This window comes from Scyliorhinus torazame, chromosome 26 (assembly GCF_047496885.1).
Source record: "Scyliorhinus torazame isolate Kashiwa2021f chromosome 26, sScyTor2.1, whole genome shotgun sequence".
Classification (NCBI taxonomy): Eukaryota; Metazoa; Chordata; class Chondrichthyes; order Carcharhiniformes; family Scyliorhinidae; genus Scyliorhinus; species Scyliorhinus torazame.
In genome coordinates, this window is record NC_092732.1 from 39,567,518 (window position 1) to 39,583,898 (window position 16,381).

The window sequence follows — 16,381 nt, forward strand, 5'->3', positions numbered from 1 at the left end:
TGGGTGTGGGGGGAGGGGGTGTTGTGGGGTGTGGAGGGGGGTGTTGTGGGTGTGGAGGGGGTGTTGTGGGGTGTGGAGGGGGGTGTTGTGGGTGTGGAGGGGGTGTTGTGGGTGTGGAGGGGGTGTTGTGGGTGTGGAGGGGGGTGTTGTGGTGTGGAGGGGGTGTTGTGGGTGTGGAGGGGGTGTTGTGGGGTGTGGAGGGGGGTGTTGTGGGTGTGGAGGGGGTGTTGTGGGTGTGGAGGGGGTGTTGTGGGTGTGGAGGGGGGTGTTGTGGGTGTGGAGGGGGGTGTTGTGGGTGTGGAGGGGGTGTTGTGGGTGTGGAGGGGGTGTTGTGGGGTGTGGAGGGGGTGTTGTGGGTGTGGAGGGGGTGTTGGTGGGTGTGGAGGGGGTGTTGTGGGTGTGGAGGGGGTGTTGTGGGTGTGGAGGGGTGTTGTGGGTGTGGAGGGGGGTGTTGTGGGTGTGGAGGGGGTGTTGTGGGTGTGGAGGGGGGTGTTGTGGGTGTGGAGGGGGTGTTGTGGGTGTGGAGGGGGTGTTGTGGGTGTGGAGGGGGTGTTGTGGGTGTGGAGGGGGTGTTGTGGGTGTGGAGGGGGTGTTGTGGGTGTGGAGGGGGTGTTGTGGGTGTGGAGGGGGTGTTGTGGGTGTGGAGGGGTGTTGTGGGTGTGGAGGGGGTGTTGTGGGTGTGGAGGGGGTGTTGTGGGTGTGGAGGGGGTGTTGTGGGTGTGGAGGGGGTGTTGTGGGTGTGGAGGGGGTGTTGTGGGTGTGGAGGGGGTGTTGTGGGTGTGGAGGGGGGTGTTGTGGGTGTGGAGGGGGTGTTGTGGGTGTGGAGGGGGTGTTGTGGGTGTGGAGGGGGTGTTGTGGGTGTGGAGGGGGTGTTGTGGGGTGTGGAGGGGGTGTTGTGGGTGTGGAGGGGGTGTTGTGGGTGTGGAGGGGGTGTTGTGGGTGTGGAGGGGGTGTTGTGGGTGTGGAGGGGGTGTTGTGGGTGTGGAGGGGGTGTTGTGGTGTGGAGGGGGTGTTGTGGGTGTGGAGGGGGTGTTGGGGAGGGGGTGTTGTGGGTGCGGAGGGGGTGGAGGGGTGTGGAGGGGGTCGTAGGGAGGGGTGTTGGGGTGTTGTGGGTGTGGAGGGGGTCGGAGAGAGGTGGAGGGGGTGTGGAGGGGGTCGGAGGAGGGTAAAGGGGTGGGGGTGTTGTGTGTGTGGGGGGTTGAAGGGAGGTTGAGGGGGTGTTGTGGGTGTGTGGGGGGGTCGGAGGGAGGTGGACGGGGTGTTGTGCGTGGGGGAGGGGGGTCGGAGGGAGGTGGAGGGGGTGTTGTTGGTGTGTGGGGGGGGTCGGTGGGAGGGGGAGGGGGTGTTTGTGTGTGGGGGAGGGGGGTCGGAGGGATGTGGAGGGGGTGTTGTGTGTGTGGGGGGGGGTTGGGGGGAGGGGGAGGGGGTGTTGTGTGTGTGGGGGGGGGTTGGGGGGAGGGGGAGGGGGTGTTTGTGTGTGTGTGGGGGAGGGGGGTCGGAGGGAGGGGGGGTGTTGTGGATGTGTGGGGGGGTCGGATGGAGGGGGAGGGGGTGTTTGTGTGTGGGGGAGGGGGGTCGGAGGGAGGTGGAGGGGGGTCGGAGGGAGGTGGAGGGGGTGTTGTGTGTGCGTGGGGGGGGTCGGAGGGAGGTGGAGGGTGTGTGTGGGGGGGTCGGAGGGAGGGGGAGGGGGTGTTTGTGTGGGGGGTGTCAGAGGGAGGGGGTGTTTGTGTGTGTGTGGGGGAGGGGGGTCGGAGGGAGGTGGAGGGTGCGTGTGGGGGGTCGGAGGGAGGGGGAGGGGGTGTTGTGGGTGTGTGGGGGGGGTCAGGGGGAGGGGGTGTTGTGTGTGTGTGGGGGGAGGGGGGTCGGAGGGAGGTGGAGGGGATGTTGTGGGTGTGTGGTGGGGTCGGAGGGAGGGGGAGGGGGTGATGTGTGTGTGGGGGGGGGGTCGTAGGGAGGTGGAGGGGGTGTTTGTGTGTGTGTGGGGGAGGGGGTTTTGAGGGAGGTGGAGGGTGTGTGTGGGGGGGTCGGAGGGAGGGGGAGGGGGTGTTTGTGTGGGGGTCAGAGGGAGGTGGAGGGGGGTGTTGTGTGTGTGGGGGAGAGGGGGGTCGGAGGGAGGTGGAGGGGGTGTTTGTGTGGGGGGGGGTCAGAGGGAGGTGGAGGGGGGTGTTGTGTGTGTGGCGGGGAGGTCGGAGGGAGGTGGAGGCGGTGTGGGTGTGGGGGGGTCGGTGGGAGGGGGTGTTTGTGTGGGGGGGGTCAGAGGGAGGTGGAGGGGGGTGTTGTGTATGGGGGGGAGGGGGGTCGGAGGGAGGTGGAGGGGGTGTTTGTGCGTGTGTGGGGGAGGGGGGTCGGAGGGAGGTGGAGGGTGCGTGTGTGGGGGGTCGGAGGAGGGGGAGGGGGTGTTGTGGTGGCGGGGGGTCAGAGGGAGGTGGAGGGGGATGTTTGTGTGGAGGGGGAGGTCGGAGGGAGGTGGAGGGGGTGTTGTGGGTGTGTGGGGGGGTCGGAGGGAGGGGGAGGGGGTGTTGAGTGTGGGAGGTGTCAGAGGGAGGTGGAGGGGGGCGTTGTGTGTGTGGGGGAGGTCGGAGGGAGGTGGAGGGGGTGTTGTGTGTGTGTGTGGGGGGGGGCGGTTGGGGGAGGGGGAGGGGGTGTTTGTGTGGGGGGGGGTCAGAGGGAGGTGGAGGGGGGTGTTGTGTGTGGGGGGAGGTCGGAGGGAGGTGGAGGGGGTGTTGTGTGTGTGGGGGGGGAGGTTGGAGGGAGGTGGAGGGGGTGTTGTGGGTGTGTGGGGGGGTCGGAGGGAGGGGGGAGGGGATGTTGTGGGTGTGTGGTGGGGTCGGAGGGAGGGGGAGGGGGTGTTGTGTGTGGGGGGGGGGGTCGGAGGGAGGTGGAGGGGGTGTTTGTGTGGGGGGGGGGTCAGAGGGAGGTGGAGGGGGGTGTTGTGTGTGTGGCGGGGAGGTCGGAGGAGGTGGAGGGGGTGTTGTGGGTGTGAGGGGGGTCGGAGGGAGGGGGAGGGGGGTGTTTGTGTGGGGGGGGTCAGAGGGAGGTGGAGGGGGGTGTTGTGTGTGGGGGGGGGGAGGGGGGGGTCGGAGGAGGTGGAGGGGGGTGTTGTGTGTGTGTGGGGGAGGGGGGTCGGAGGAGGTGGAGGGTGCGTGTGTGTGGGTCGGAGGGAGGGGGAGGGGGGTGTTTGTGTGGGGGGGGGGGTCAGAGCGAGGTGGAGGGGGATGTGTGTGTGGGGGGGAGGTCGGAGGGAGGTGGAGGGGGTGTTGTGTGTGTGGGGGGGGGGTTGGGGGGGAGGGGGAGGGTGTGTTTGTGTGGGGGGGGGTCAGAGGGAGGTGGAGGGGGGTGTTGTGTGTGTGGGGGGAGGTCGGAGTGAGGTGGAGGGGGTGTTGTGTGTGTGGGGGGGGAGGTCGGAGGAGGTGGAGGGGGTGTTGTGGGTGTGTGGGGGGGTCGGAGGGAGGTGGAGGGGGTGTTGTGTGTGTGGGGGGGGGGGGGTTGGGGGAGGGGGAGGAGGGGTGTTTGTGTGGGGGGGGTCAGAGGGAGGTGGGGGGGGTCAGAGGGAGGTGGAGGGGGTGTTGTGTGTGTGGGGGGAGGTCGGAGTGAGGTGGAGGGGGTGTTGTGTGTGTGTGGGGGGGTCGGAGGGAGGTGGAGGGGGTGTTGTGGGTGTGTGGGGGGATCGGAGGGAGGGGGAGGGGGTGTTGTGTGGGGGGGGTCAGGAGGGAGGGTGGAGGGGGTGTGTTGTGTGTGTGTGGGGGGGGGGGGTTTGGGGGGAGGGGGGGGAAGAGTGTCTCGTGCGACGCTGGCTCAGGATGTTTTATAAAGTTACTGTGGGGTTGGAACTGTCGGTAAAACGGACAGAAAAGTCCAAAGTCCTGGTCTGTCAGACGGCCGTCCGCCCATCACAATTGTCCCGAAAAAATTAGCACTTCACCCGAACCATGAATGCAACGCTGGGCACGATGTGGGCCCCTGTCTCTCTCACCCAGACATCAGGGCAGGGCAACTCCCAGCTGGGAAGCTGACACTCACCGGAGACTTGCCAAAATGATCCATAGCCTGGATTTCACCGCTGTGGTGCTGGGTCGGTGGAGCAGTGAGCAGGCCCCTTCAAACACAATCGCCCTCGGACACACTCAGCGCAACTGGCCAACATACAGGCAGTCCAACGTGACCAGGGCGGAGGGGGAGCTATGAATGGGAAGGGTCATTGTGGTCGTCTAATCTCTCTCTCTCTCTGTCACTCTCTTTCTCTCTCCCTCTCTCCCCGTCTCTCTCTCTGTCAATCTCTCTCTCTGTCCCTCTCTCTGTCCCTCTCTCTGTCCCTCTCTCTGTCCCTCTCTCTGTCCCTCTCTCTGTCCCTCTCTCCGTCTCACTCTCCGTCTCACTCGTCCGTCTCTCTCTCCGTCACGCTCTCTCTCCGTCACGCTCTCTCTCCGTCACGCTCTCTCTCCGTCACGCTCTCTCCGTCACGCTCTCTCCGTCACGCTCTCTCCGTCACGCTCTCTCCGTCACGCTCTCTCCGTCACGCTCTCTCTCTGTCACGCTCTCTCTCTGTCACGCTCTCTCTCTGTCACGCTCTCTCTCTGTCACGCTCTCTCTCTGTCACGCTCTCTCTCTGTCACGCTCTCTCTCTGTCACGCTCTCTCTCTGTCACGCTCTCTCTCTGTCACGCTCTCTCTCTGTCACGCTCTCTCTCTGTCACGCTCTCTCTCTGTCAACGCTCTCTCTCTGTCACGCTCTCTCTCTGTCACGCTCTCTCTCTGTCACGCTCTCTCTCTGTCACGCTCTCTCTCTGTCACGCTCTCTCTCTGTCACGCTCTCTCTCTGTCACGCTCTCTCTCTGTCACGCTCTCTGCTCTGTCACGCTCTCTCTCTGTCACGCTCTCTCTCTGTCACGCTCTCTCTCTGTCACGCTCGCTCTCTGTCACGCTCGCTCTCTGTCACTGCTCGCTCTCTGTCACGCTCGCTCTCTGTCACGCTCGCTCTCTGTCACGCTCGCTCTCTGTCACGCTCTCGCTCTCTGTCACGCTCGCTCTCTGTCACGCTCGCTCTCTGTCACGCTCGCTCTCTGTCACGCTCGCTCTCTGTCACGCTCGCTCTCTGTCACGCTCGCTCTCTGTCACGCTCGCTCTCTGTCACGCTCGCTCTCTGTCACGCTCTCTCTCTGTCACGCTCTCTCTGTCACGCTCTCTCTGTCACGCTCTCTCTGTCACGCTCTCTCTGTCACGCTCTCTCTGTCACGCTCTCTCTGTCACGCTCTCTCTGTCACGCTCTCTCTGTCACGCTCTCTCTGTCACCCTCTCTCTGTCACCCTCTCTCTGTCACCCTCTCTCTGTCACCCTCTCTCTGTCACCCTCTCTCTGTCACCCTCTGTCACCCTCTCTCTGTCACCCTCTCTCTGTCACCCTCTCTCTGTCACCCTCTCTCTGTCACCCTCTCTCTGTCACCCTCTCTCTGTCACCCTCTCTCTTGTCACCCTCTCTCTTGTCACCCTCTCTCTTGTCACCCTCTCTCTTGTCACCCTCTCTCTTGTCACCCTCTCTCTCTCTGTCACCCTCTCTCTCTGTCACCCTCTCTCTCTGTCACGCTCGTCTCTGTCACGCTCTCTCTCTCTCCCTGCAGAGCACCTGAAGCCGTTCCTGACGACTCGACGGTGAGGTTTGTGGACAAGCTGTTCGAGGCGGTGGAGGAAGGTCGCAACACGCGGCATTCCAAATCCAGCAGCGAGAAGCACCGGAAAAGAGAGCTGAAGGTGTGGGGAGGCGCTGCCTGCCCGGTGATAACCGAGTGTTTGAAGTCGGGTGTGTGAGGGTGTCGGGGGGGGGGGGGGTCTTATGGGTGTGGGGGTGTCGGGGGGAGGTGGTGGGGGGGGGGGGGGGAGGTGGAGGGGGTGTTGTGTGTGGCGGGTGAGCGGTTCATGGACGCCCTGGCCATGATGTTGATTCTGACAGCCAGGCGTCCCGATTCCATCCCAATGTGGGGCCCCTCAGGGTCCCCAGTGCATCCCCGCGGGACGTTTTGTAGACCGTCGCTCCCGCGCAGGGTGGCTACATTCCACTAGTGTGCATCCTCCCGCGCGGGAAGGACCAAGTGATGTGAGGCGCGAGCTGATCACATATTGACTGTGAGAACCGTGCGCTCCCTCTGCATCCAGAGAGTAAATATCCTCCTTGTTTTTCCATTTGAGGTTGACTATATCACTGATTGGACATGTTCTACAACTCGCTCCGAGTGGACAAATTAACATTTGTCGAAGCCACCGACGCTTCGATTTGAGAACTCCTTGCTCTTATTTCCAAATTCTTCCACATTCTCTACACCCCCTCCCTATCTCTGTAACCTCCTCCAGTCCTTACACCCCCTCCCTATCTCTGTAACCTCCTCCAGTCCTTACAACCCCTCCCTATCTCTGTAACCTCCAGCCCCTACACCCCCTCCCTATCTCTGTAACCTCCTCTAGCCCCTACACCCCCTCCCTATCTCTGTAACCTCCTCTAGCCCCTACACCCCCTCCCTATCTCTCTAACCTCCTCCAGCCCCTACTCCCCCTCCCTATCTCTGTAACCTCCTCCAGTCCTTACACCCCTCCCTATCTCTGTAACCTCCTCCCAGCCCCTACACCCCCCTCCCTATCTCTGTAACCTCCTGCAGCCCCTACTACCCCCTCCCTATCTCTGTAACCTCCTCCAACCCCCACACCCCCCTCCCTATCTCTGTAACCTCCTCCAGCCCCGACACCCCCCTCCTTATTTCTGTAACCTCCTCCAGCCCCGATACCCCCTCCCTATCTCTGTAACCTCCTCCAGCCTCGCAACCCCCTCCCTATCTCTGTAACCTCCTCCAGCCCCTACACCCTCTCCCTATCTCTGTAACCTCCTCCAGCCCCTACACCCCCCTCCCTATCTCTCTAACCTCCTCCAGCCCCTACACCCCCTCCCTATCTCTCTAACCTCCTCCAGCCCCTACACCCCCTCCCCATCTCTGTCACCACCTCCAACCCCCACACCCCCTCCCTATCTCTGTAACCTCCTCAGCCCGACACCCCCTCCCTATTTCTGTAACCTCCTCCAGCCCCGATACCCCCTCCCTATCTCTGTAACCTCCTCCAGCCTCGCAACACCCCTCCCTATCTCTGTAACCTCCTCCAGCCCCTACGCCCCCTCCCTATCTCTGTAACCTCCTCCAGCCCCTACACCCCCTCCCTATCTCTGTAACCTCGTCCAGCCCCTACACCCCCTCCCTATCTCTCTAACCTCCTCCAGCCCCTACACCCCCTCCCCATCTCTGTAAACCCCTCCAGCCCTACACTCCCTCCCTATCTCCGTAACCCCCTCCAGCCCCCACAACCCCTCCCTATCTCTGTAAACCCCCTCAAGCCCCTACTCTCTATTTCTGTCACCTCCTCCCTATCTCTGTCACCTCCTCCAGTACCTACACCCCCTCCCTATCTCTGTAACCTCCCCCAGCTCCTACACCCCCCTCCCTATCTCCGTAACCCCCTCCAGCCCCCACAGCCCCCTCCCTATCTCTGTAACCCCCTCCAGCTCCTACACCCCCTCCCTATCTCTGTAACCTCCTCCAGCCCCTACACCCCCTCCCTATCTCTGTAACCTCCTCCAGCCCCCTACAACCCCTCCCTATCTCTGTAACCTCCTCCAGCCCCTACACCCCCTCCCTATCTCTGTAACCTCCTCCAGCGCCCACACCCCCTCCCTATCTCTGTAACCTCCTCCAGCCCCCCTACACCCCCTCCCTATCTCTGTCACCGTCCTCCAGTCCCTACACCCCCTCCCTATCTCTGTAACCTCCTCCAGCCCCTCTACCCCCTCTCTATCTCTGTAAACTCCTCTAGCCCCTACACCCCCTCCCTATCTCTGTCACCTCCTCCAGCTTTGAGGTCATACTCTGCCCAATTTACACCGCTGTGAGACACCGTAGGCGCTATATAAATGCAAGATGGTTGCAGTCACCTGGACGTGTACCTCATCCTTTTCTCTGTTTCCGATAGGAAGTCTTTGGCGAGGATTCCGAAGTCACTCGGGACTTGTCCTCCAAGAGGAAACGAATCCCGAGGTTCGAAGAGGTGGAGGAGAATGAAATTATCCCGGGTCCACCCACTGAGAGTCCAGGGATGCTGACAAAGATTCAGGTCAGTCTGTGGTGTGCCAGCCAAAGTTGTATAGCAAGTAGCTTACATTACAGCAAACAGAGTCTATTTAAACAGCGCATTGAAGCAAGCAGTCTACAGAGTCTATTTAAACAGCACATTGAAGCAAGCGGTCTACAGAGTCTATTTAACCAGCGCGCGACAGTAAACTATTCACAGAGACTATTTAAAAATGTCTCTACGCAATCCAAGACAGAGCCATTTACCGAGTATACTTCTGTCAATGATAGCTGGACTTTTAACCGGTACTGTATCTGTTCTGGGAGTGTTTGATGGGGACAGTGAAGAGGGAGCTTTACTCTGTATCTAACCCCGTGCTGTACCTGTCCTGGGAGTGTTTGATGGGGGCAGTGTAGAGGGAGCTTTACTCTGTATCTAACCCCGTGCTGTACCTGTCCTGGGAGTGTTTGATGGGGACAGTGTAGAGGGAGCTTTACTCTGTATCTAACCCCGTGCTGTACCTGTCCTGGGAGTGTTTGATGGGGACAGTGAAGAGGGAGCTTTACTCTGTATCTAACCCCGTGCTGTACCTGTCCTGTGAGTGTTTGATGGGGACAGTGTAGAGGGAGCTTTAATCTGTATCTAATCCTGTGCTGTCCCTATCCTGGAAGTGTTTGATGGGGACAGTGTAGAGGGAGCTTTACTCTGTATCTAACCCTGTGCTGTACCTGTCCTGGGAGTGTTTGATGGAGACAGTGTCGAGGGAGCTTTACCCTGTATCTAACCCCGTGCTGTCCCTGTCCTGGGAGTGTTTGATGGGGACAGTGTGGAGGGAGCTTTACTCAGTATCTAACCCCGTGCTGTACCTGTCCTGTGAGTGTTTGATGGAGACAGTGTAGAGGGAGCTTTACTCTGTATCTAACCCCGTGGTGTACCTGTCCTGGGAGTGTTTGATGGGGACAGTGTAGAGGGAGATTTAATCTGTATCTAATCCTATGCTGTCCCTATCCTGGAAGTGTTTGATGGGGACAGTGTAGAGGGAGCTTTACTCTGTATCTAACCCTGTGCTGTACCTGTCCTGGGAGTGTTTGATGGGGACAGTGTAGATGGAGCTTTAATCTGTATCTAACCCTGCGCTGTACCTGTCCTGGGAGTGTTTGATGGGGACAGTGTAGAGGGAGCTTTACTCTGTATCTAACCCCGTGCTGTACCTGTCCTGGGAGTGTTTGATGGGGACAGTGTAGAGGGAGCTTTACTCTGTATATAACCCTGTGCTGTACCTGTCCTGGGAGTGTTTGATGGGGACAGTGTAGAGGGAGCTTTACTCTGTATCTAACCCCGTGCTGTACCTGTCCTGGGAGTGTTTGATGGGGACACTGTAGAGGGAGCTTTACTCTGTATCTAACCCCGTGCTGTACCTGTCCTGGGAGTGTTTGATGAGGACAGTGTAGAGGGAGCTTTACTCTGTATCTAACCCCGTGCTGTACCTGCCCTGGGAGTGTGTGATGGGGACAGTGTAGAGGGAGCTTTACTCTGTATCTAACCCCGTGCTGTACCTGTCCTGGGAGTGTTTGATGGGGACAGTGTAGAGGGAGCTTTACTCTGTATCTAACCCCGTGCTGTACCTGTCCTTGGTGTGTTTGATGGGGACAGTGTAGAGGGAGCTTTACTCTGTATCTAACCCCGTGCTGTACCTGTCCTGGGAGTGTTTGATGGGACAATGTGGAGGTTAACCTTTTCTTTCTCTTTCACTGAGTCAGATCAAACAGATGATGGAAGCGGCGACGAAGCAGATTGAGGAGCGGAAGAGGCAGCTGAGTCTGATCACGCCGTCCTTCCAGCAGGTAACGGTGAAATGCCGCACGGGTCCAGTAGGTGCCGCCGGTGAGATCAGTTGTTTTTTCTGGGGAGGGCGGTAGGTTTGGGCCGGGCGGGGGGGGGGGCTGGCGCGAGCGGTCGGAATCCGAGGAGCGTCGAGCGCTCAGAGGGTTCTTTGTCAACCGGCATCGCAAAGGCCAAGACGTCCCTGGGCCCTGTCCCTGACAGCACGGTGCATGTACCTACACCGCACTGCAGCAGGTTCAAGATGCCCCCCCCAACCCACCACTTCTCAAGGGGCAATTAGGAATGGGCGATAAATGGTCCTGCTGTACCCACCTCCCATAAATTAATCGAAACAAAATAATCTGATTCTTCCTGCGTTGCTGTTTGTGGGATCGGGCTGTGCAGGGCTCGGCCATCGTGGCTTCAGCGTCAGCGCGATGGCTGGCTCGCAGCGGTGAGGCGGTGGGCGTGCTGAGGTCCTGAGAGGCGGGGTGGAAATGCGCGCGTTCCTTCGGGCTGCAGTTGATGTTCTCTGTTTGTTCCCCCCCCCCCCGCAGCGGGTATCGGCCCTGGCTCCTACGGCAGACCTGCCCCCGATGGGTCAGACCATCCAGCCCTCGCAGGCCGCCTCCTTCATGAACGACGCCATTGAGAAGGCCAAGAAGGCGGCGGAGCTGCAGGCTCGAATCCAGACCCAGCTCTCGTTGAAACCGGGGCTGCTGCAGAGCACCAACCTGGTGGGACTTGCCAACCTGCACGCCATGGGCATCGCGCCGCCGTGAGTATCTGTGGGCTGGGGGTGCGCGTGTGCCCTTCCTCCTCGCGGGGGCATCGAGCTCCCACCCCGTCCCCTTTTTAATCCATCTCTCCAGCAATCCTTGTGGGAGCGAGTACCACATTCTCCCCCACTCCCCGTGGGAGCGAGTCCCACATTCTCCCCCACTCACCGTGGGAGCGGGTCCCACATTCTCCCCACTCCCTGTGGGAGCGAGTCCCACATTCTCCCCACTCCCCGTGGGAGCGAATCCCACATTCTCCCCACTCCCCGTAGGAGCGAATCCCACATTCCCCCCACTCCCTGTGAGAGCGAGTCCCACATTCTCCCCCACTCCCCGTGGGAGAGAGTCCCACATTCTCCCCACTCCCCGTGGGAGAGAGTCCCACATTCTCCCCACTCCCCGTGGGAGAGAGTCCCACATTCTCCCCACTCCCTGTGGGAGCGAATCCCACATTCTCCCCACTCCCCGTGGGAGCGAATCCCACATTCTCCCCACTCCCCGTGGGAGCGAGTCCCACATTCTCCCCCACTCCCTGTGGGATTGAGTCCCGCATTCTCCCCACTCCCCGTGGTAGGGAGTCCCACATTCTCCCCCACTCCCCATGGGAACAAGTCCCACATTCGCCCCCACACTCTTTGGGTAAAGGGGTTTCTCCTGAATTCCCCATTGGGTTTAGACCAGCAGGCCCCCGAGCAGAAGCCGGCCACTCGGCCCATCGCGTCTGCCCCGCCATTGAATGAGAGGATGACCGATCACTCGATGCCTTCTCCGATTTTCGAAGTGCGGGGACCAGAACTGGGCGCTGTCCCTCCGCCAACGCGGCCAGCGCCGAGGTTACACGCAGCTTCTCTTGCTTTCCAGCCCGCTGGCCACGGAGTGCACTATCCGACCAGGTGGGGCTGCACTTTGTTTTGAATTGCAGATCGGGCCGCCCGCTGTCGCCATGCCCAGCGCAACTTCTTTTCCAAGCCCCCCCTCGCGACGATGAGCGCACCAAATCGGCGCCGCGCCCATGCTCCGTTCCTAACCCACCCCCCCCATCCCGTTCTGCCGCCCGCAGGAAAGTCGAGTCGAAGGAGCACCTGAAGCCGACGCCGCTGATCCTGGACGACCAGGGCCGGACGGTGGACGCCACCGGCAAGGAGGTGGAGCTGACGCACCGGATGCCCACGCTGAAGGCCAACATCCGGGCGGTGAAGCGGGAGCAGTTCAAGCAGCTGCTGCTGAAGGAGAAGCCCAGCGACGACCTGGAGTCCAACACCTTCTACGACCCCCGCGTGCCCGTGCTGCCCTCCCAGCGCCAGAAGCGGCTCTTCCGCTTCCACGAGAGGGGCAAGTTTGAGAAGATTGCCCAGAGGATACGGACGAAGGTACCCGAGGCCGAACGAGCTGAGTGGGTGGGCTTGGGGTTCTTCCCTCTCTCTGAAAGGGGCCAAGCAGTGACCAGCACCGGTCAACGAGTGTTTACGGCACAAAAAGAGGCCCTTCGGCCCAGGGTTTTCCCCAGGCCATCTATTCTAACCCCGTTTCCAAGCGTAACCTTGCCTGTAGGTGTGATAGAGCAGGCAGAAGGTTCACGCTTGCTGGGAAGCGCAAAATTCCAGGTTGGAGTGGGAAGCATTTTGGTGCTCCTGGGCCATAGACCATAAGACGTGGGAGCAGATTTAGGCCACTCGGCCCATCGAGTCAACTCCGCCATCATGGCTGATATTTTCTCATCCCCATTCTCCTGCCTTCTCCCCATAGAACATAGGACATTACAGCGCAGTACAGGCCCTGCGTCCCTCGATGTTGCGCCGACCTGTGAAACCACTCTAAAGCCCATCTACACTATTCCCTTATCGTCCATATGTCTACCCAATGACCATTTGAATGCCCTTAGTGTTGGCGAGTCCACTACTGTTGCAGGCAGGGCATTCCACGCCCTTACTACTCTCTGAGTAAAGAACCTACCTCTGACGTCTGTCCTATATCTATCTCCCCTCAATTTAAAGCTATGTCCCCTCGTGCGAGACATCACCATCCGAGGAAAAAGGCTCTCACTGTCCACCCTATCCAATCCTCTGATCATCTTGTATGCCTCAATTAAGTCACCTCTTAACCTTCTTTCTCACGAAAACAGCCTCAAGTCCCTCAGCCTTCCCTCACAAGATCTTCCCTCCATACTAGGCAACATTCTGGTAAATCTCCTCTGCACCCTTTCCAATGCTTCCACATCCTTCCTATAATGCGGCGACCAGAATTGCACGCAATACTCCAAATGCGGCCGCACCACCAGAGTTTTGTACAGCTGCAACATGACCTCATGGCTTCGAAACTCAGACACTCTACCAATAAAAGCTAACACACCGTACGCCTTCTTAACAACCCTCTCAACCTGGGTGGCAACTTTCAGGGATCTATGTATATGGACACCGAGATCTCTCTGCTCATCCACACTGCCAAGAATCTTACCATTAGCCCAGTACTCTGTCTTCCTGTTATTCCTTCCAAAATGAATCACCTCACACTTTTCTGCATTAAACTCCATTTGTTACCTCTCAGCCCAGCGCTGCAGCTTATCTATGTCCCTCTGTAACCTGTAACATCCTTCCGCACTGTCCACAACTCCACCGACTTTAGTGTCATCTGCAAATTTACTCACCCATCCTTCTCCGCCCTCCTCCAGATCATTTATAAAAATGACAAACCACAGTGGCCCCAAAACAGATCCTTGTGGTACACCACTAGTAACTGGACTCCAGTCTGAACATTTCCCATCAACCACCACCCTTTGTCTTCTTCCAGCTAGCCAATTTCTGATCCAAACTGCTAAATCTCCCTGAATCCCATGCCTCCGTATTTTCTGCAGGAGCCTCCTGTGGGCCTGATCCCCTGATTGATCAAGAAGAGGGACACATCGGCCATGATCGAATGGCTGAGCCGAATCATTGGACAGCCTAATTCTGCTATATCTTATGGGCTTCAATCTATGACCAGATGGGGATGACAGTGCAGTGATATAGCCACTGGCCTATTAATTCAGAGGCCCAGGTTAAGACTTCTGGGGAAGGGAAGGACCACGGGTTCAAATCCCCACCGTCGACTGTCGTTTATTTTAAGAAAAACCCCATCGGCTTCGCTTAATGCCCCCTTTAGGGGAGGGAAATCTGCCGTCCTTACCCCGGTCTGGCCTACAGGTGACTCCAGACCCCCCCCCCCCCCCCCCCCCAATCCCTCCCCCCTACTCCTCAAAACGTACGCACAGTGATGTGGTTAACCCTTATCCCCATCTCTGGAATGGCCCGAGGGAGACACTTGAGGTCGAGGGGCAATTGAGGATGGGCAACATACGCGGGGAGGAGGGTGGTGCGTGGGAGGGAAGGGGAGGGGGGGGGGGCTGGCTCGGCACGCTGGCGTCGCTTCATTAACGCAGCCCTCGCCTTCTGAGTCCAGGCGCAGCTCGAGAAGCTGCAGACCGAGATCGCCCAGGCGGCCAAGAAGACGGGGATCCAGACCTCGACCAAGCTGGCCCTGATCGCCCCCAAGAAGGAGCTGCGGGAAGGGGAGGTGCCGGAGATCGAGTGGGGTGGGACTCCTACATCATTCAAGGCGGGATTGAACTGTGAGTCCCAATCTCCTGCCGCGATCGAGAGAGAGAGAGGAGGGTGGGGGAGTTCACACCGTCTTGCGTCCCCTGCTGTCTTATATGAACGTGAGCACTCTGGACACAGCCCAGACCTTTAACTGCTATCTTCATTCCCACTCAAACAACAAGAAATACCATCCTCGGCTTTCAATCCACCTTGAACCATGAGCACCCACAAATTCCTGCGGCGGTCTTTGAGAAAGAGAAGTCCTGTGCCACTGCTAAAGACAAGACCTGACTCCTGTCAGACCCCTGCAGAAACACTGGCTGTACGTCTTCGGAAGGTGCCTCTCAGCTGGTTTGCTCACCTGTCCAACCGCACCGCTCTTTTGACTGCAGATGTACCTTTCGTTGAAATGCCGTGAGCAAACTGCTTGACACCTGCTCACAGCTTCATCTCGGAACTCCACTGACCTTGCTGCCAAATGCCCGATACCGCAGCTCCAGTAACGACACCCAGCTGAAATCTAATTAACTCCACAGGGACCCCCCCCAATCCAAACAAAACTGCATTCGCCCACACTTTTTGCGGTGCCTTAATTGCACCCCGGCTATTAAAACCTTGTTGTTTTTCAAACGAGGATTTCTTTTAAGACAAGACTGCAGCAGTCTTAACGCAAGCTGACCCAGGCTTTTCACTCTTACTGGAGTTAGATAAACACTGTGGAGTTCATTAGATTTCAGCTGGGTGGTGTTACTGGGAGCAGCTGCGGCACCGGGCATTCGGCAGATAGGTCTGCAGCCGGAAGAGGGGTGCGGTTGGAAAGGCGAGCAAACCATCTTCGGCCGCACCCACCCGACCTGGCCTCCCTGCCGCTGACGGCCGTGGTCTTATTGAACGGAGGGGCAGGCCCGAGGGGCCGAATGGCCCCCTGCGCTGCACCTTTGCGTCTCCGCGTGACTCCAGACTGCCCAACTGCCCTCTGGGAAGTGCCCCGGCGAGCCACTCGGAATGAGGTCGGTTCGGGAGGGGAGCGATGCCCGTGCCTCATAACATAATACATTTAAACGGATCGCAATGGCGTGGAGCTCATTGGTGCCCCGGGGGGAGGCTCGGACAGTGAAGGAGAGGCTGGCAATGCTCTGATAACTTGTGCATATCAAACGAGAGAGCAGGGCTGCACCTTTAATCTTTACCCGTCTGCTGTCTCCGCGTTCTCACCTTGTTCTGTATTTAACGGGCTTCGAATTCTCCTGCAGGTCGCCACAAAACCTGACCAACGAACAGAACTTTCACGGGATCACGAATCTCGTTGAGCATCCGACCCAGATCAGTCCACCAGGTGCGTGTGTGTCGCGGGGGTTACGGCGTCGACGCTGCGGGGATCGGTGGGTTAGAGGTTCGGGGCACGCAGGCTGTGCAGGGGGAAACGGGCCCCGGGCTCACGCCGGGCACAGATTGCCAACTGTGCGGCGTCCCTCAGTACTGACCCTCTGACAGTGCAGCGCTCCCAAGTACTGACCCTCTGACAGTGCAGCGCTCCCTCAGTACTGACCCTCTGACAGTGCAGCACTCCCTCAGTACTGACCCTCTGACAGTGCGGCGCTCCCTCAGTACTGCCCCTCTGACAGTGCAGCACTCCCTCAGTACTGACCCTCTGACAGTGCAGCGCTCCCACAGTACTGACCCTCTGACAGTGCGGCGCTCCCTCAGTACTGACCCTCTGACAGTGCGGCACTCCCTCAGTACTGACCCTCCGACAGTGCGGCGCTCCTTCAGTACTGACCCTCCGACAGTGCGGCGCTCCTTCAGTACTGACCCTCCGACAGTGCGGCACTCCCTCAGTACTGACCCTCTGACAGTGCGGCACTCCCTCAGTACTGACCCTCTGACAGTGCAGCACTCCCTCAGTACTGACCCTCTGACAGTGCAGCACTCCCTCGGTATTGACCCTCTGACAGTGCGGCACTCCCTCAGTACTGACCCTCTGACAAGTGCAGCACTCCCTCAGTACTGACCCTCTGGCAGTGCAGCGCTCCCTCAGTACTGACCCTCTGACAGTGCGGAGCTCCCTCAGTACTGACCCTCCCACAGTGCGGCACTCCCTCAGT

The 16,381-nt window shown here is 59.4% G+C and overlaps 2 protein-coding genes across 2 annotated transcripts in view; one reads left to right on the plus strand and one right to left on the minus strand.

Moving 5' to 3' along the window:
• The window catches only part of LOC140402885 (uncharacterized), a 106,353-nt gene extending 102,309 nt beyond the window's left edge, over window positions 1-4,044 (minus strand). The window contains 1 exon segment of the mRNA XM_072490512.1: window positions 3,974-4,044. Within this exon segment, the coding sequence (XP_072346613.1) occupies window positions 3,974-4,044 (71 nt within the window).
• Window positions 4,045-5,621: 1,577 nt separating this feature from the next.
• Window positions 5,622-16,381, plus strand: part of prpf3 (PRP3 pre-mRNA processing factor 3 homolog (yeast)) — a 34,557-nt gene continuing 23,797 nt past the window's right edge. Inside the window, 8 exon segments of the mRNA XM_072490641.1 lie at window positions 5,622-5,743; window positions 8,000-8,140; window positions 9,859-9,942; window positions 10,480-10,700; window positions 11,762-12,071; window positions 14,137-14,268; window positions 14,271-14,305; window positions 15,530-15,612. Of these exon segments, the coding sequence (XP_072346742.1) occupies window positions 8,123-8,140; window positions 9,859-9,942; window positions 10,480-10,700; window positions 11,762-12,071; window positions 14,137-14,268; window positions 14,271-14,305; window positions 15,530-15,612 (883 nt within the window). The 5' untranslated portion in view covers window positions 5,622-5,743; window positions 8,000-8,122.